Raw genomic sequence first — 20,611 nt, 5'->3', positions numbered from 1 at the left:
GGCTTTTCAAAATTGCTACAATATATGCCATTGAATTGTCCATAGGATTTACTCAAGTAAGTGCACTTTACTCGAGTAAATAGCTTTTGCAAATTGCTACGATAGTATGTCACATTTACATGCGTAACTCCTTTGAAAATTACCCCCTTGGGGTATAGTAGGTCTCTGAAAATTTCTTTCATCATTTGTTGGAATACTGCAGGCACGTTACAGAGGCCGAAGGGCATTACCAGATATTCGTAATGCCCATCATGGGTGTTGAAAGCGGTCTTCCAGATATCATCAGGGTGAATCCGCATCAAGTTGTACGCCCCACATAAGTCCAACTTGGTGAATATGGAGGACCCATGTAGATGATCAAATAGTTCCAAGATCAAAGGCAGAGGGTACTTGTCTTTGCAGCTAATCGCATTCAGGCCACAGTAGTCGATACACAGCCTGAGAGACCCACCCTTTGTCACGAAGAAGAATCCTGCGCCAGCAGGAGAGGTGGAAGGACGGATGAACCCCTTCGCTAGGTTTTCTTGAATGTATTCTATCATGGCCTTTGTCTCGGGAAGAGACATGAGGGTAAGTACGCCCTCTCGGGGAGGCATGGTCCCTGGCAGGAGTTTAATGGGTCAGTCAAACCTGCAAAGAGGTGATAGAAGGTCTGCTTTTTGCTTAGAAAATACGTCATCAAAATCCACAAAAGGAGCGGGTATACCCGAAGAGGTGGCTGCCAAAGGAACCACAGGTGGTGGCACCACTTTACGTAGACAAGATTGATGTCAGGTGGGACCCCATTTCACCAGCAGGAGCAACCCCCAATCAAATTGAGGAGAGTGACATTGGAGCCAGGGTAGTCCTAAGACTACTGGGTGAATGGATTTCTCCAGTACCAGTAATTCAATTTCTTCTGTGTGGAGGGCGCCAGTACAAAGGACAGACCTGTAGATGGTGGCCAGGTGCTCCGCAATACAGACACAGACCTGTTTGTCTCCACCAGAGGCGCTCTTCTTGGGACAGCTGCCCATGGCCCAGCTGCATGGGTACTTCCATCTTGGCCACAATAGAGAACCTACCGGCTGAGGTATGGGCGTCGTCCATCAGGTGGGTGTGCAGTAAAGCCCACCTCCACCCTGATACTTGTTCACTAATAGAGCTGCTGCCTGCCCTGGCCAGGTCCCACCAGTGTGCTATCAGGGAGAGGTAAGAGTGTGCAACATTCATGGTGGCCTAGATATCACAGATGAAATGCACACTCCCCTGTGCCTTAGCTAGCAGCGCTTGGATGAGACTGCGACACTGATTGTACAGGCTGGGGATGACCTTTCTGCTAAATATGGTTCTGGAGGGGACTTTGTAATTTGGAATTAAGACCTTCAGCAAATGCTTGAAACCCACATTCTCCACTACCTGCAAGGGCTGGTCATCAAGGGCAATCATTTCCCCGATGCTCCTGGTTACAACTTTTGAGGCTGTCTGCCTCCTTCCCCGGGTTAGCGTTACCGAACACCACACCATTTCCTCCATGGTGGGTTGTCGCTTCTGACAATTGGCAGAGGATGTTGGCCTGCCTCCTGACTGCTAGAAGGGGCTGAGGGCATGGAGTGACTTTCCTCCTTTTCAACCACTTTACGCTGCCTGGAACAAGGAGTCCCCTGACTGGTACTGCCACCATCCCCAGATGGCAGTACTGTTGGGTTTTCCTTCTGCATATGATGCATCATGCCAAAACTAGTTAGATGTCCCATTTGCTTGCCTCTGCTAATAGCCCTGGCACAGTAATTACACTGAGCAAGACGTGGGTCCTCCGTCACTTTAAAGTGGCTCCAGATCGCAGATTTCTTTCGTGATCCCTTCTCTTTAGCCTTCGGGGTTGATGCTGGCACTGGAGTTGAATTAATGGGTGCACCCTGAGAAGCAATGCCAGGGCATCAGTCACACTCTGACTGCTCTTCCTCCTCATCATTATCAGTTTTATCTCTCCCCTGCAGCACTGAAGTGGAGGCTAAGACAGAACTAATTAATCCTCCTAAACCTTCTTCAGCTATTACTTCTTCCATATCTGATGATAAGAATCCCACACAAGATGATTCTTCATCGGAACCAGAAGCAAACTGTGTCTACACTGCATTTTCAACGCTAAGTCGAGTCTGCAGTCACACTGCTGCTTTTTGGGTCTCGCCTTTTTGTCTTACATGACTCAGCCTCCCCTTCCCTCACCTCCAATACTACAGGATCAGAAGCAGGTGGTGGCGGAGCATCATCTTTCATTTTCATTTTTTTCTGGATGGAACTGCCTGACCCTCCAGAGATTTTAGATTGGAACAGCTTCCTTTTTAACTTTAATGGGGGATTGGCACTGCCTTTTGAAGTGCCTCCTCTGACAGTATCAATCACTCAACCACATCTACCTTTTCCTGATATCATGGATTTAATGTCACTGCCTACTAGGCATTTCAATTAAAAGAATTATTTCTTTTATTGGTGAATGAACACCTCTGTCCCAATATATGTGAGTATGGAAAACTGCCCACAGACGCATGGTGCAGTGCCTTGATGTACACTGCAACTGAGACCACGGTATGTGCATGCACCAAACTTGTAACTACAAAAGAGGCCTACTGGGGATTTGGCTTAAAAGAGCACTGCTCTCCCAGTAAATGTGAGTCTGCAAAACTGCCCATAGTCGCACGATGCAGTGTGCCTTGATGTACACTACAATTGAGACCGCTGTATGTGCACGCACCAAACTTGTAACTACAAAAAAGGCCTACTGGGGATTTGGCTTAAAAGAGCACTGCTGTCCCAATATATATGAGTCTGCAAAACTGCCTACAGATGCATGATGCAGTGCCTTGATGTACATTACAACTGGGACCGCTGAATGTACATGTACCAAACATGAAACTACAAAAGAGGCCTACTGTGGATTTGGCTTAAAAGAGCACTGCTGTCCCAATATATGCAAGTCTGCAAAACTGCCCACAGACGCATGATGTAGTGCCTTGATGTACACTACAACTGAGACTGCTATATGTGCACGCACCAAACTTGTAACTACAAAAGAGGCCTACTGGGGATTTGGCTTAAAAGAGCACTGCTGTCCTAATATATGTGAATTTGCAAAACTGCCCACAGACGCAGTGCAGTGCCTTGATGTATGCTACAACTGAGACTGCTCTGTGTGCACAAAAAAATGAAACAGCAGAGAAAAGACTTGACTGGAAGCCTGAGCAAGCACAATTCCTAGTGATTCTGCTTCTTGTTTGAAAATCCCAACTCACGCTATCTCCCACCCACACCTCCCAAAACCTGCAAAATGCCACTGCTGGCAGATTGTCTCTGTGGGAGAGACAGAGAGACCATCTGAGTTCAATAAAAAAAAAGTGTAGTCAAAAGAAGCCTGGCTGGCTGGCACTGCAGCAAAAATGAACAAATATCTTTTTCAATGAAAAATTCTATCAAAGTAGCTAGCAATTGAATACAGATTTGAGACAGACTAGCTCTGAGTAAAGCCACCTCCCTGGACAACTCCTGCAAAGAAAGAGCGTGGCACGCCGCGCACTTAAGGTAGAAATAGTACAGCGTCATCAGGAACAGCGTCACAGAGCACTGAGTGAGCGTGGTGATTGGCTGCATTAGAAAAATGCTTAGCTCTGATAGGTTGCATTCTTGTCTCCTTGCCAACCTGTCTGACCCACTCTATGACAGGGTTGTGAGGTCACTTTTGACTCACAGGAAAGGGCTGGATTTCCTTATGGATACTCCCACATGGCCTTCTCCTATTTCAAATGGCCGCTAAGAAATCACTGCGAACCAAAAGAATGAAACTAATATGATAGGTTTTATACGTGGGGGATCGCCATGCGTTTTGCAAACCCACGAATCAAACGAGCAGGGACTTATGCATTGTGGATTGCACATTCGTTGAAAACGAATGCACATCCCTAGTAAATACAAGTTAACGCTTTCTTTTCTTTGGTAGGTATTAACACAAGAGATCTTTAAGCACTGAAAACCAGATTACATTTTGAGAGCTTGACTGATTTGTTGTTTTATGAAGTGTATTGTATTTTATCTTCTTTTCATGTAATTTTATGTTATTATTCATTTATGAAATTTTGTTAACCGGTGTGAAGGTATGTACCAACACCGATATAGAAAAACCTAATAAATAAGTAAATAAATAAATAAATAAAGGTGCATCTTGCCCATTTGATGCCATTTTAGATCTTCAGAAATGTGATCTTAATGTATGGCTAAATTATAGATTCATTCCTTTCTTTCTTTGCTGGAAAGCAGTATAAACAGCATGGTCCTTAGCTTTAGGCAGTGGCGAACCTAGGGCGGTGTGAACCACAGGCCCAAAGGGGTGTAAAGAGCTCACCAGATTTCGGCCTCAATCAACTGCAATGACTGCTGCTGTCTGCCCAGAGCAATTCCCACAGTATCACTAAAGCAAATGCACTTTTTGACTGATTGACAAAAGTAAATTAAGCAAAAAGAAACAAAACAAAAAAAGGAAAATGAACAAACAAATTTACATATGAAAATGTATTTATTTTTATTTCAATTTAATCAAGAACAAAGCTGTACTGTGTGTCCCAGAATGCAAATACCATATAAAGTAAAGATCTGTAAAAATACAATAAAAATTGCAGGATTGGTTTTGCCTTGCTTGTGTAACAGTTCAGGAAACTTGCTCCAGGTGCAAAAATATCTTGTTCCACCTCTGGTTCTAGGGATGTTTTGTGCGCACACTCGCTATCTGCATCCACCATCACCAGTTATATTGCAAGGCTGGTCGCTGACAGCTCTGCTTTCTTTTTACAGATTGCCCAGAACCTCCAAACATTCCTATGATAATTCTAGGGGTTTCTCTCGCCATTCTCCTTATTGGTTTTGTGCTACTTTGTATATGGAAGTTGCTTGTATCTCTTCATGATCGTAAAGAAGTTGCCAAATTTGAAGCAGAAAGATCAAAGGCCAAATGGGAAACAGTAAGTAATATATTCACTCACCTTTATTCTATAATTTGGTAAATCATTCAGCTGCAGCACTTTGGGTGAGCCATGAGAGTAGTACAAAGTTAAGGGCACAACAGGCAGCAATGACTATAGATAGTCTCACTTGTATATGAGTCTAAATCTCCCATGCCCACCTCCACTACCAGTCTGTTGCTGAAAAATCATATGTTGGTAGTGACACAAGACTCCACCATTCAGCTAACAAAGCTCATTAAACTCTGGTTGCCATGATGGGTTTCTCTGATCATGGAACCCAATACAAAAACAACTCTTTTGAACACATCTCTAAACAGTGGAAATGTTGTCGTTGGGAATCTTTTTGCAATTAGTAAGCTCTGGCTTTCTTATGATGTGGGCTCCAGTGTTGTCATGCAGCCTTCATAACTGTTATAGTTCGTGAGGTTTGGGTGCACCCTTGGACACTGTGGCAGCTGACCACGCCCATGGGGGAAGTCCCGTGAGGGGGCCACAGGTCAGGCTCAGCTCTGGATACACAAACACAGATAGTTCTTTATTTAGACAGTTTGAGAAGCCACCTGGCTGGGCTAGTATTCCCAAGGGCGCTGGAACAGCGGTTTCTCCGGTAGCAGTGCTGTAGTGGAGAGAACTGAGAAAGTGAATACAATAGAACATTCACAGAGTCCCAAATATGGAGAAGCCCCGAGATAGGGAGACCTAGCTCTCGAGGAGCGAGTACCAGATCCCAGGGAGCAGAGAGACTCGTTGGCAAAGTACTCACACTGCGGTTCCATATAGGAGATGGCACTGGCGCTGGAACGGAGGCAGGCCCTCGAGGAGCGAGTACCTGGTTCCAGGGAGACAGCTCTGAGGAGTGGATGATAGTATTACTCACTGATGGTGTCTGTAGCGAATTCTCCCAAGAAGAAGAGGAGATAGATGCAGGCAGCAAGTCAGGGAACACGGGCCCTCGAGGAGCGAGTACCGGTTACCTGATAGCAACCTGAAAGAAACAATGAGGCCCCCGAGGAGCGGGTACCCCGTTAGCAGAAAGAGTCCATTAGGAGTTGGAAGGCAGAGTAGCTGGGTGTGGAGAGCGAATCCCATCCGTAAGATCACCCTTGCTAACTCAACGGCTAGCAATAAACAGTAGGATTAAATATCCGGGCAGCATGACGTCATCACAGGGGGACGCCCCTGAGGAACGCGCCAATGAGGAAATAAGAATGAGGGCTGCGCGGCACGCGCACCCTAAAGTACCTGAAGAGCATGGTGGGAGGCAGCGCCCAAGCCGGTCCGGGGACGCCGGAGAGGACGGCAGATGGACGCCGTGGCAGCCAGGCGTCCATGAGGAGCAGGAGGAGTCGCAATAAAGGAAAGGTAGGCGGAGTGAAGCCGTCGGGCAGCGACGGTCGCAACAATAACCCATCTGTCCGATCACAAACTACTGGCCCACAGGCTTTTGGAATACAATACAGGTGCTGTCCTGGCATATGCGATAGTATAAGGTTGAATTACTTGTTCCCAAAATGAAGTGGTTTGAGTAAGAGTAAATACTGTATGAATGGTGTAGGAAAGAATATGAGTAAATTAAGAAGTAGGTTGAAGAAGGATTAGTAAATATATTGTGGTTCAAATGCCATTTCCTACACTGATGACAGTGCCATCAGTTCTCAGTCTGGGTGTAGTGGATCAGTATGGTTTTATGTTATGCACTAGGTAAAATCTAACATTTATCAGGTACGGTATTTTTCTGAGGTTCTTAACAGACAAGTTTCACAGTTATTGTGCCCCTTATTCCCTTCTTTTTCTGACCCGAGGAGCTGGTGCCATAAACCTTCATGCCTAGGGATTTTTCCCCTATTATAGCCCCTTCCTGTCCCCACAACATACCTAGTCTAGTCATCGCAGTGACAATGCTTCCGTTGGGGCCATACACCAGGGCTCATCCTGGAACCCTGAAATCATGGGCATCAAGTCTTGCCATTAGGTGTCACCCATGAGCGATGACCAGAACTCCCTCACAGCATCTCTAGCCCCATCTGACCCATGCAGCAAAAGACTCGACTTGGTGGATCAAGCCAGGGGCTGTCACTGAGTCAACAGGCTGTTCCTCCACCCCCTTTATTCCTTTCCATACTAACGAATACACAAAAAAATGCAGATTCCTGGCAGCTTTTGTCAGTGGCCTCAGCCATATGTGTAAATCAAATCATGGCAGATGGATTTCAGCAGAGCATGTGAGAGGCAGCATGAACTGAGGGAAGTCTCCCATTTCATCTCCATGGGAAAAATGCAGAGCCTTGGGATGATAAATCTCTTTCAGGTGCAGAATTACAGGGCATGTTCCCCAGATCTGTGCAGCATTCTCTCAAGAGGAATGTGTCAGATCCCAAAAAAGACAAAACAGACCTGCTAAGGGCTGGCAGTAAGGGTAGGTTAATAATTAGGTTTACTTAACTGAATCACATCATCTTTGTTAAATGTGTTCATATGAATAAAAGAATTAATAGATATTTGTGCACACAGGCCCAAATAGTTGATTTCATATTTTGTAATGGTGTCTGAAATTGTCCATTCACATGCTCACAGAAATCCACAGATTTCATTAACTTCCCATTCTTTTTATTTTTATTCTGCTTTTCATACTTTTTTTTTCAGCACTTCAAAGTGGATTACATTCAGGTACTGTAGGGATTTCCCTATCCCCAGAGGGCTCACAATCTAACAGGTCGATACTGTAAGGCCGCGTTAGAAAGAGTGCGGCAGTGCCGGGCGCACCCTCGTTCCCCGCACGCACAGTTCTCTTTACATACCGCTCGATACTCTATGTAAATTGCTTGCAAATGCAAGCCGCGTCTGCGAAGCGTTAGGGAAGCGTTAGGCCCGCACAACGAATTTTACTGTATAGGCGCTTAATACAGCGCCTATACAGTATCCTGGGTGCGCTGGTACCTGTCATTTCAAATGTCATTTCAAGTGACATTTGAAATGACAGGTACCAGGAAGTGGATGGTTCCCCCCCTCCCGAAGCAAGGCGCAGGGCGAAAATTAAAACAAAAGGGAATAAAGTGTAAAAAAAAAAGTAAACTTACTGGCGGGAACCGGCGGGCGCGCGTTCGATCCAGGCGGCGGCGGGAGCCAGCGGGCGGGTGGGCGCGCGTTCGATCCAGGCGGTGGCGGGCGGGTGGGCGCCCGTTCATCCAGGTGGCTGCGGCGGGAGCCGGCGGGCGGGTGGGCACGCGTTCGATCCAGGCGGCGGCGGGAGCCGGTGGGCGGGTGAGCACGCGTCCGATCCAGGCGGTGGCGGGAGCCGGCGGGCGGGTGGGCGCGCTTTCGATCCAGGCAACGGCGGGCGGGTGGGCGCCCGTTCATCCAAGCGGCGGCGGGAGCGGGCGGGTGGGTGCCCGTTTATCCAGGCGGCGGCAGGAACCGGCGGGTGGGTGGGCGCGCTTTCGATCCAGGCCGCGGTGGGAGCCGGCGGGCGGGTGGGCGTGCATTCATCCAGGCTGCGGCGGCCTGTGTACGCCCGTGCGATTTCGGTGCTCAAGGCTTGACGTCACGACGCTTGATGTCACAGCATGTGACTGCCTTGAGCGCCGAAATCGCACGGGCGTACACAGGCGTGGATGAATGCACGCCCACCCGCCCGCCGGCTCCCACCGCGGCCTGGATCGAACGCGCGCCCACCCGCCCGCCGGCTCCTGCCGCCGCCGCCTGGATGAACGGGCGCCCTCCCGCCACCGCCGCCTGGATGAACGGGCGCCCACCCGCCCGCCGCCGCCTGGATCGAACGCGCACCCGCCGGCTCCCGCCGCCGCCTGGATCGAACGCGCGCCCACCCGCCCGCCGGCTCCTGGATCGAACGCGCGCCCACCCGCCCGCCTGCTCCCGCCGCCGCCGCCTGGATGAACGGGTGCCCGCCGGCTCCTGCCGCCGCCTCGATGACCGCACGCCCGCCCGCCTGCCCGTGTGGAGATGGGGGATTCGGAAAGTGACAGGTATTTATATATATATATATATATATATATATATATATATATAACAACTTTACGCTACAAATGTTAGTATATATGGAGGTCGTCCATGGTGCAGTCCGGTACGTAGCTGTTCGAACACCACACTAATACCAGGTAGAGGGTAGGCGGTAAACTAACAGGTTAAGGACGTGGCAAAATAGTGGGTTACAAAGGAGATAATTGGAGCGCGAGTCACAGTATCAGAGGGGAATAGCTAATTCGTTCATTAAATAGCTAATTCGTTCATTTACATATCATATACATGCTGGGTGCGGAAAGGGTTACGGGTCTGTTTCAAGAAGCACTAAGGATGCGTGAAACTGGAGACTGTATCGCAGGATCGCCTTACGCGTCCGAATTGTGCGCCCACAGCGGGTTACAGACGGGGAATCTCCAACCGCACGTTACAGTATCGAGCTGTAAGTTTGTACCTGAGGCAATGGAGGGTAAAGTGACTTGCCCAAGGTCACAAGGAGCGACAGCGGGACTCAAATCCTGGTCTCCTGTTTCATAGCCCACTGCTCTACCACTAGGCTACTCCTCCACTCTTTTCCTAGCTTTTTATTTGATGGGTTTAATACATTTATTTCAGCACTACATGCGAGTGGGAAATTCATAAGAATTTCATTCACTTCCTCTAGACAAATAGCCACAAACCAAAATAAAACTGCCCAGTTCTCGAATTTGGTTTTACAAACTCATTTGTCTGTCAGCTGGCTGTGCCCCCTAACTGCATGCAAGTAAACACCCCAGGCCAAGGGACTGAACCCATTCCAGAGGAACCGCTAGACCTGTTCATCTCATACATGCCTTGAATCAGCCAATAACTTTGGGGCCAGATGTACTAAACATTTCTCTAACAGAGACAGAATGGGGAAAAGAGGCATTGGTACATCTGGCCCTTTGTGCTAAACCCAATAGACCTGGGAATGATAGGAGTACATCCCCAAACCAGAGTTATCAAGCCTAAAGATGTGAAATGCTGTAATATGAAGGGTCTCTATGAACCTAACAATCAGATATTTAGCAGGAGAAATATTTCTCTTAATTACTGTAATTTTTCTTTCATTTTAGGGAACAAATCCACTGTATAGAGGCTCCACCACAACATTTAAAAATGTAACTTACAAGCATCGAGAAAAGCAGAAGGTTGACACAGTGGATATCTACTAGCACTTAACTTTTTAAGCCACTTTGGCTTCTCTGACAAGAACTTTCATGACACTATTTAAATGTTGCTTTTTTGGTTTCTTAATAAATGGCTGCTATGGTGTAGTTCAGAGACAACAGCTGCATTGTGTGCAAGTCAGATACTGTATTGAACTTCACGAGTTAAGAACAATGTTTGAAAGCCTCACCTGTGGAAGATTCTGGTTCACTAAGGAATAGGTAGCATTTTACAGAAGGGTTTCTATGGAATTTTCAAAATGGAGAAATGAATCAGATGTACTGTCTACATTCTGCTGGTCATACTGGCCTTCACCCTATACTGTTCACTGAGCTAACTGTTCTGAATTTTTTTTAAAGAAATGTACTTTTCAGGTCTCCACAAATATTTTAAATAAGAGAATGCATATGTATTCTCCCTACTGAGTAGCAAAATTGAAAAGGTGCTAAAGACCCACTGAGGCAGGTGTGTAGAAGATTGATCACTTCAGATACATACCATGGGAATACATTTCCCAAAACCAAGCAAGGGAAGAGGATGAAGTATGCTTGCTAAGGTATTTTTCCCCAAAGAGACATTCTGCACCAATAATCAGAGTGGTACAACCATTCAGCCCCACTGGAAAGAACTCTCTCTCTGCATGCTCTGGTGATGCCACCTCCAATGCCTTTAAAGTGAAGCATTTCACAGTCTGGCTCAGACAAGCACTCCAGAACATTAGATACCTAAAAGAGGAGATCTTATACAACCCTTATCCAGTTTGCTGGCCTCAAAAATTCCTGAAACCTCACATTACCGTTGTAGTGAAGCATTAAAGTAGCATACCATGCACCACTTTATCAGATAGCAATAATAGGACATTACTATCCTGTCTTCGTGGGAACCCAGAGTAGGAATTTCCTGCTAACAGGAGCAATATATGTACAGAAAAAAAGACATATTCCAGATACTGAACAAAATATAGAAATACAGATGTTGGCACCTATTTATGTTGAATGCTTTTCAATCTACTTCATGTCCAAGTCACATGTGTAATACCAAGATGAGCAGAAATGTGAATTTTGGTGCCACAGAACTCTGTTCAGTTGCATATAACATGCAGATAGATTTTCAGAAAACTGAATTTCGATTTTCTACTTTTTCTAGAGAACATGCAGTTTTGCATGGGACTCTTTTCATAAATAGTATCCTTTAAAGTAAAGTTTACACTGTAAAAGCCATAAAATTTATGGTATTTGCCATTTTAAAATAAATGGGAGTAAGTTTCAAAAATCTGCTTTGTGAGCAAAATACCTGGTTATTTTTACCTTCATAACTTTGTAGATTCTCAACAACAAACTAGTTTGTGTTTAAAAATGTGCTTAAAGTTATGAGGGTAAAAGTACCTGGGCACACTTGTACCTGCTAGTGTGCCCAGGACAAAAACTACTAGAAAATCCAAAATGTGTGTAATTTTCTCCCCCTACCCGACCTAAACACTCCTAAGAATGTTTATAAAATGACGTAGCTTGTGAAATACATGCGTAACGTGTTCCCCACTAAACGAGCACGTTTTGAGTTTGTTGGCTCTACCCGGGAGAGACTCCCAAAGTGACACAGTAAAACTTGTGTAAACCTTTTGAAAGTTGCCTTCCCCATGTCCACCGTGTTGCTCCACACCCAAACAATTGCAAGCCACTTTGAGAAAGAGAAAAAAAAACCACCTTGATAATAGACATTTGCAGGGTGCTTTCCTCTAGTATCAGGGCCAGAACCATAAACATGTTTCCTTCCCAGCCCTTGCAGGCGTGCTGAGCCCCTCTAGTGGCACAAAGAAAGAGCTGCTGCCTAGGGAAAGATGCAGCGTGTCAACTGCTTCCCAGTGGGAGGGCTGCCTGTACTGATCAGCAGAGCTGCTGCGTTAAGACCAGAAATTTCCTGGTGCTGCTCCCTCCTGAAACATATTTCTTCAGTGAGGTTCTATCAGGGCTAAACTCCAGGACAGAACATGGCAGAAGGCAGAACCCACACAAAAAAAAAAACCATTACTGAAAGTGAAGAATAAATTCCTTGCCTTTTCCATTTTCTCTCCTACCCCACTTTTTTCATACACTTCCTCAGAGCGATAAGCGGAGCAGTTCATAGTCTCCTACTAACTGTGGCCTGATCCATTTGGTGCTCCTTATTTGCCAGGAAGGGTTATTTGTGCCAAGGCGTGAGTGCATTCCCACTGCAATGCAATACTTTCCCTCTTGCCTTTTATACTATCAATTAGAAGAAAAGTCAAAAGCAAGGGAAGAAATAGTATGGTTCTCTTTGTCACACAGAAAACTGTACCTATTTGTACAATGCAATATTCCAAAATACATCTCATAAGCAGTATTATTAATTCTGTATCCATTAACAGCTTTATTTTATTTTATTTGACCTATAGTCCCTCCTGTTCCTTGCGTTGTGGTAAACCACAACACTTGTACTTTCAGTTCAGCTGGAACCAGGGCTGAGATCTTGGTACCATGAGCTTTCATCCACAAACCCCCTTGAATGTTTTCCCTATTTTCTATCTTCTATGAAAATGTGCCTAGTCTGGTCATTAAAGTGATGGTCTTGGGCTGGAGGCCATGCATCAGGAATTCTTCCTGGAATCATGGGCCCTGAATTTGGCCACTAGGGGTCATCTTTAAGCAATGACCATGACTCACCTCCCCCACCCCCCTGCCTCTGCAGCTTCCCCCAACCCTGGACAACCTGGGGAGCGAAAGTTACCCAGCGAGCCAGTAACTTTTAAAAATGTGGATTTAGAATTTCTTTAAGCTACTCACGTACCGTTCTCCTGCAGCCTGCCATGTTTGGAAAGCTGTCAGAGTACATCACATATACTGCTATATTTCTGATTAGTTCATGCAGTGTGACATCGTGCCTGACTTGAACCAATCTGATTCACAGTTTGTAGTATAGTTTGTGACTCTTCCAACATAGCAATTAAAGGGAACAGATGAAACAATTTCAAAGTAGGTTTAACAATAATATTCTGAAGCTGGTCTGGTAGCAGTGTTGCCATGCAGAGAAAATGATTTTGACTGCTGCGGAGGCAGTATTCACAGTCCCAGTCATTGTGCAATTGCAACAACTAGCATTAAGGTATGGGGCCCAGGATTGCAGGACTTCAAAATGGGGAGCATTTGATACATGGTCCCTGGCCAAGTTGGGAGAAGAATATAAATAGAAGGGAAAAAAATCTCATGAAGGCTTCCGGCACTTTAGCCCAATACAGGCAAGTTCTGACTGAGCTGGGAGCCAAGAAATGGAGCAGGAGGAAACTGACCAGAAAAAATAAAATCTCTGACTTGATAAAAGATGACTATTATCAATTCTCTTAATGCATTTGAAGTATTATTTAGTACAGGCTGGATATAATTGTCTTAAATTCAGTTAACTCTGCAGATTCAAACACCCAGTGTTTTATATTACAGATGATGGAAAAATAGTCCTTTGTTTAGATTCGGCCATAAAGTGTAATTAGTACTGAGAAGTATAGTTGGAATAATTTTACTTTAAAATGAAATAATAATGATTAGAAAACCAACTGTTCAATAAATGTCATACATGAACATCAAAGTGGAATAGTTAAATAATTTGTGGATACAGAGATAAAAGTAAGAGTGTTTCAGGAATTTTGGAAAAGTGAGAATAATTTTCCTGGACTGTAAATTTGTTATTTGACATTGCAAACATGAAAACCTCAGCTATGTGGAAATATTGAGATTAGGGTTGATTTTACCATTGTGATCTGATCTGGGGGATTTAGGCCCCACTCCAGAACTCACCATATTATTGTTTTTTTAAACCCCATGCCTTAAACTCATAGCATGCTCCATACAGATTCCACAGGATACGCAAATAATTCTTCAGTAAATCAGAACCTAAATAAGGATCCTCAGCTACTTTTTCATACCTCTGCAACTGCTTCTCCTGTGAAAAGAATGAGGAGCATGAGCCCACAACAGTGAGAGGAAATAAATAGAAACTTATTATAAACCCCACATAAATAACTCCACTTCTCAGTTGTGTGATTTAGAATGGGCATGTGTAACATGCCTACACAACCAAAAGTTCTCCCAGAGATGGGGGCAGAGAGGCTGGAACAGAAAATAAAAACAACATAAAATAAAGTAAACATAATATTACTATTGCAAGTAACATGAGCAAGATTGGTGCATGCACATTTAATAACACTTTTAGAGTTTCATATTCTATAGGAAGCAGAAGCACACAACACTATAGTAAAAGAATGTATTAGCATTAAAAAATTAAGAAAATTTGCTTTTATACTTTATAACAAAAAACACTGCTTATATTTCAATTCACTTCAAGCAAATTAAAAAATTGGGGTTTCAAAATTATCTTCTAAATTCTGGCCAGAATATTAGCATAAGTTCTCAGTTTACTCTCATGTGATTGTTGAATAATTTACACAAACTTCTCTGCAGTCCAGATGGTTAATAAAGCAGTTGCTGGTGCCTGGGATATCTGCAGTCATCTCCAGTGCTCTAGTGGGTCCGCAATCATTTGTCTCCTGGATAAAATCTGCACAACCTCATCTGGGTACTTGCCAGGTTCTTATGGCCTGGATTGGCCACTGTTGGAAACAGGATGCTGGGCTTGATGGACCCTTGGTCTGACCCAGTATGGCATTTTCTTATGTTCTTATGTTCTTACACTGAACTGAAGCAAACTCTCTATTGTAAATAGTCTCACAGCAAAGCTTCTGAAAATAAATTTTCCTAACACTAAATGGATGTAGGGGCTGTGCTAATTCTGTTCAACTAACTTGAAAATAAACAAACCAAAGTTTATCTAAAAGAAAAAAAAATCAGTTTACTTGCCCAAGCTACAAAATAACCAAATATTTATCTCAGTACTACTGGATTAATAATTTTCTTAGGATAACTACAAGAAAACATCTTCCTGAGACTGCTTTCCTCTTGTTACAAGCAAAGCAGCCAGCTGGATGCTGAACTTAAAATTCTTACCTCATGACTACATCCCTGTATATCTCTGTCTCTCACAAGCAGCCATTTTTTTACTTAATTAAAAAGGCTCATTAGTATTCAATCTCTCATTGGTTCCAGACAGGTAGTGCAATTCCAAGCTCTGATGCAAAGATATACCATTCATCAGTTCAAGTATAATTAGTACTTCATAGGCGAACCAAGAAAAATTAATTATAATAAATTCTAGTATCCCCCTTTTATCAGTAATGTCCATTTAGTTCGGTGTAGTCTAGCAAATACTACAACATTAGCTTCCAGCCAAAAGGGCATAAAAAGAATTTAATAACATCCCAAAAAAGTGTTAATAGCCCTTCTTTCAAAAGGAACATTTGTTGTCCTACCATTTCCTGAGTTCAAAAGAAAAGGGGCCAGAGGCTATTACCTTCCTAGTTTAATTTACCCTAGCCAGGCAGGGAAATGAACAATTTAATAAATCACCAGCTTACATTATGTTTAGTCATGTTTGTAGTCTTGATATACAGTTGTACCTCTGGAATAAATTGGAATAACATGTGATACCTCTGTAACAGTTACCACCATTTAAGTTGCATTACTGTATGTGTTGTTTGGAGACAGTAGAATGCATGCCAATTCACTGTATAGTTATTAATTTTCTATAGAAGTTTAGCAAATTATGAGGGTTATTTTCTAAACCCTTATCGCGTGCGTTAGGGATAAGGCCATATCGCATGCGAAAAGGGCCTTTTCACATGTGATATGATGCAAATTAGGGGGAGGGGAGGAGTCGGGGAGGGGCGGAGTGGGCAGTGTTTTTGCTGCCGGCGATAATGTTACTAACATTATCATTGGCACTAGTGTGCCGAATAACTACACCTTTTATGGTGTTACAATTCAGTGGGAAAGCCAGCAGCTGGCGCACCGCAGTGGTGCGAAGGCTGCGGGCTTTCACAGGCTCGCTCCCCCCCCCACCCCCTTTCTCAGGATTCACCATTCTGCAAAAGAATGGTGAATCCAGGCCTGTGTGTTCTACAATTTGAAAACCCACCACACATCATTCATTATCTCAGAGTTCTAGCATTTTTTTCTTTTGTTGTTGGAAAACTATCAGGGAAAAAGAGTACTTCTGCTGTTTTAATGGATGTCTGTTTTGACTGAAGGCTGGACCTTGACGTAGATCAAAACATTGTTTGTAAAATTACTTCTGTTCATTGATGAACTAAACTCCAGAAATAAAATTGTTGATAAGACTGTTTTGTCAGATTTGTATGTTATGCGTAAAAAAAGTAAAATTTTAAAAGCCGTACGCGCACCAAAGCTGGGAGATATGCGCAGAAGTTGGGCGGGTGTATGCCACGCGGATTTTAAAAGGCACGCGAGTACGTGCATTTCTCCTGGTATGAGCACAAAACTATTTTTTTTAAAAAGGGATGGGGCATGGTCATTCCTGAATTTTTGGATGAAACCAGCACATATTTACACGGACAAAGGTGCACCGGGCTCCCCTTTACGTCTGGTATGGATGGCATGTAAGTCATGAAACAATAAAAACTAGGCTAGTCAGCAGGGTTTTAAGGGTTGGGGCTAACAGGGTAAAAGAGAGGCTATTTAACTAGGAGGGTTAGAAAGTCCTATCCTTTACCTGGGCGAACTGGGAATGAACTGGGGAAATTGGTAAATGCGCTGGCGTATATATAAAATTCCTCCACTTACGCGGTAAAGGCAGCATTTGCACACACATGTGCGCCTATACTAAATTGTACACATATGTATGTGGATACAGCCTATTTTATACAGTACACACATATATATGTGCATTTGTTATAAAATGGCTGTGTGCATTGGCGTGAGTCAGCATACTTGCATACATATGCGCCCACGTGACTGTTTAAACGTTACTGTCCCCGGTTTTTATTTATTTTTAACACTACTACTAAACATTTCTATAACGCTACTCGACGTACACAGTGCTGTAGAAACGACACTTAAGAGACAGTCCCTACTCAACAGAGCTTACAATATAATCAAGACAAACATACAGGTCAAGATACTTGGGGAGTTTCTGATAGTAGGACAACGGTTACAATTAGTTAATGAGGCTGAAGGCAGACAATCAGGCTTAAGATTTAAAAGCAGCCTCAAAAAAGGAGGGGTTTTTAGATGGGATTTAAACAAGGCGAGAGAGGGCTCATGATGCAATAGCTCAGGAAATCTATTCCAAGCACATGATGCAGCCAGGCGGAAAGCATGGAGTCAGGAATTGGTGGCAGAGGAGAAGGGCATAGACGGAAATAACTTGTCTGATAAGCAGAATGCAAGAGTTGGGGTGTTGCATAATTTTCATGTGTGCTTATACAGGGTGCAAGATTTCTCTTTGAAAGCCAATGTGAACTACATGAACTGAAAGCGCCCACATGCTTTGCTCCTCCTCTTTGTGCTGGTGGCACAAAGGAGGTTATAACAGCATATTGCCTTTTGAAAATACCATCTAAGCATGCTGTTTTACCACTCCTGACCTAAATACACCCCCAGGGATGCCTCTGTTTAAACTAGCTAAAAGCACACATGTGCTATGGACTTTTAGCCAGATGGTGGAATGTAATTTTTCAGACAACTCAGTTTACTGTGGTAAATTGTTCTGACAAATGTTCCCTCTTGGATGTGTGGGAGAACGCTGCCATATGCATTCCAATTGTCCTGTTGTTTAAGCTATGTGGGGCAGGCAGCACCCGCAGGCTTTGGGAGCTTGCACGGTTCAAACTGCTGGATAACCAGAGCACATATGGTGAGGGAAAGTATCGTCAGTCTCCCATGCCCTTTAGAGGGAATATTGTTCTTATTGTATAATCAATATCCTGTTGGATAGATTTTGCTCCTAAATTTTATTCCTAGCCTTTGGTTCTTGTGCATTTGGGGAAAAACTACCAAAAAGCTTGTTACACAAACTATAATTATCCGTTTCTACATAAAAGTATGTAGCACTCTGCCACCAAGGGCTTGTCATGTGTTGGAGCCTTACAATTTGGACTGAGCTGCATCTGGTCCTGAGTGATGCGTTTTGGACCTGTCAGAGAGGGATTTTCAAGCCACCACAAGCAAGGTGAAGGAATATAAAAATATGTCAAAAACCCTGCGTGCTCTCTTGTGAATGAAAAATGCTCTGCAAAAATCAACATCCAGCACTCGTGTTAACAAGTTGAGAAAAGGGCTGTACTGTTTAGCCTGCCCAGAGAACAGCAATCCATAACCATCAGAGAAGGAAGCCAAAGGAATGCTGGGAGACAATTTAAGGTAGAAAAGGCACAATTTGGCTGGCTGACTGTGTGTGTGGAGAAAGGAATTGGAGCCAGGAAGAGAGGAGTGCATCTGACAGCCCTGCAATCAGTTCTTCTCCTGAAGAGTTAATTATCAAGAGGAAGAGACAGAAGTCTGCGCTCAGAGGAACTAGTGAGAAAGGCAGCTGTTCTTGCTTCACAGCCAAGCTACATGTAAAATCCCAACAAGAGATAGCGGATGTAGGAGCTGAGAGACTTCCTTTCCAGAGATATTCAGGTTCAGGAGCACATGACTGGTTCATACTCCTAAGAGACTGAGTTAAGTACTTTCCACAGAGAGTAACTTAGCAGAGGAGGGAGAAGGTTTGTTTTCTTGCCTTTTGTCACAAATTCAGTATCTCAACTTAACTTCTTCAGCCTTTCAGACAAAATCAAGCATAAACCCTTACTGGCAGGTACTGGGAAATATAAACTGATGGACAGTAATCTTTCTGTAAGAGAATGAAATCAGACCACTTTCAGTTTAGTATCAAGTAAACCATTTGAGTACGCTTCCCAGGAGAGAGAGACCTTTCACACACTGCAGTGTTCTTCTATTTGGTTTGTCATCTAGCCAGCTCCACCATCAAGAGGGACCTCTTCATTTTCTTCATTGCTTTTTTTTCCACACACAATTTTGTGTTTGGGACAGAGTGCACCCTCTACAAACTGGTGACATTGAGATGGATCTGTTTCCCCTCATTCTTTTTGAGTCCTCAGGGGTAAAGGCAATTTTTGAAAGCTGTGTACTTCCCCACTTCCCCCCCCCCCTTTCTCTATTAGCGTTCCTTATTTTTTTTATTATCCACATATTGGGGCGGATTTTAAAAGGAGCGCGAATAGCCTACTTTTGTTTGCGCTCCAGGCGCAAACAAAAGTACGCTGGATTTTAGTAGATACGCGCGGAGCCGCGCGTATCTGCTAAAAACCTGGATCGGCGCGCGCAAGGCTATGGATTTTGTATAGCCGGCGCGCGCCGAGCCGCGCAGCCTACCCCCGTTCCCTCCAAGGCCGCTCCGAAATCGGAGCGGCCTCGGAGGGAACTTTCCTTTGCCCTCCCCTCACCTTCCCCTCCCTTCCCCTACCTAACCCACCCGCCCGGCCCTGTCTAAACCTCCCCCTTACCTTTGTCGGGGGATTTACGCCTCCCGGAGGGAGGCGTAAATCCCCGCGCGTCAGCGGGCCTCCTGCGCGCCGAGCCGCAACCTGGGGGCGGGTCCGGAGGGCGCGGCCACGCCCCCGGGCCGCCCCGGGCCGTAGCCACGCCCCCGGACCCGCCCCCGGACCGCTCCCGACACACCCCGAAAACGCCGCGCGGTTCGGGCCCGCCCCCCGACACGCCCCCTCCGAAAACCCTGGGACTTACGCGAGTCTCGGGGCTCTGCACGCGCCGGTAGGCCTATGTAAAATAGGCTTCCCGGCGCGCAGGGCCCTGCTCGCGTAAATCCGCCCGGTTTTGGGCGGATTTACGCGAGCAGGGCTCTTAAAATCCGCCCCATTATGTTGGTTGCCCTGGCTAACAGATCATACCCAGTGTTATTTTTGCATTGCTTGATTTAAAATAAGAAAACTGCAAGTATAATATAAACTTTACTATACTTTTCCTATTTAATATTCTGGTTGGATATACAAAATATTAGTAAAAGGGTTAATTACTGTTTTATTATGGTCAGGGCTGGCAGAAACATTAAGCATGATAAGTGGTAGCCTAGGACGTCAGAAGTGGATGGGGAAGCAGTTTTGAAAGGGCAAATGAGGTATGGAACTGGATGGCATTTTTCATTTTGGGTATGTATTTCATTGAGGAGTTGAGGTCATTTGTCGTGTGATATATGAGAGACAGAGATTAAAATGCAACATGCCCGCCTAAGACAGCTGGATACCCTTCCACCGGCAATGATTCTTGTGTGATGATTTTATCTGATCCGTAGTGCCATAAGTGACAGGTTGTTTGGGAAGTGCACAGAATTGTGGTATCGGAGTGACCAGGACCCTGTCTCATACCCCACACAGGCTATGAACCTGAAGATAAATCATATTAGTAAATATATAATTTCTCATGTTGCACACCCCACGTCAAGCATAGAGGAATTCATTCATAGCCCTGACAAAGGAGGAGCCACAGAGTGGACACACTGCTAAGATT

General features: G+C 44.7%; 1 protein-coding gene across 3 annotated transcripts in view; it reads left to right on the top strand.

Moving 5' to 3' along the window:
• The window catches only part of ITGB6 (integrin subunit beta 6), a 239,099-nt gene extending 222,698 nt beyond the window's left edge, over window positions 1–16,401 (top strand). For all 3 annotated transcript variants that reach the window (XM_029605586.1, XM_029605587.1, XM_029605585.1), the window contains 2 exons: window positions 4,822–4,988; window positions 10,067–16,401. In XM_029605586.1, coding sequence (XP_029461446.1) covers window positions 4,822–4,988; window positions 10,067–10,165 — 266 coding nt within the window. In that variant the 3' untranslated portion in view covers window positions 10,166–16,401. The remainder of the gene's footprint in view (window positions 1–4,821; window positions 4,989–10,066) is intronic.
• The last annotated feature ends 4,210 nt before the right edge of the window (window positions 16,402–20,611 follow it).

The sequence above is a fragment of the Rhinatrema bivittatum genome, chromosome 6 (genome assembly GCF_901001135.1).
Source record: "Rhinatrema bivittatum chromosome 6, aRhiBiv1.1, whole genome shotgun sequence".
Classification (NCBI taxonomy): domain Eukaryota; kingdom Metazoa; phylum Chordata; class Amphibia; order Gymnophiona; family Rhinatrematidae; genus Rhinatrema; species Rhinatrema bivittatum.
This window is presented reverse-complemented; position numbering and strand designations above follow the sequence as displayed.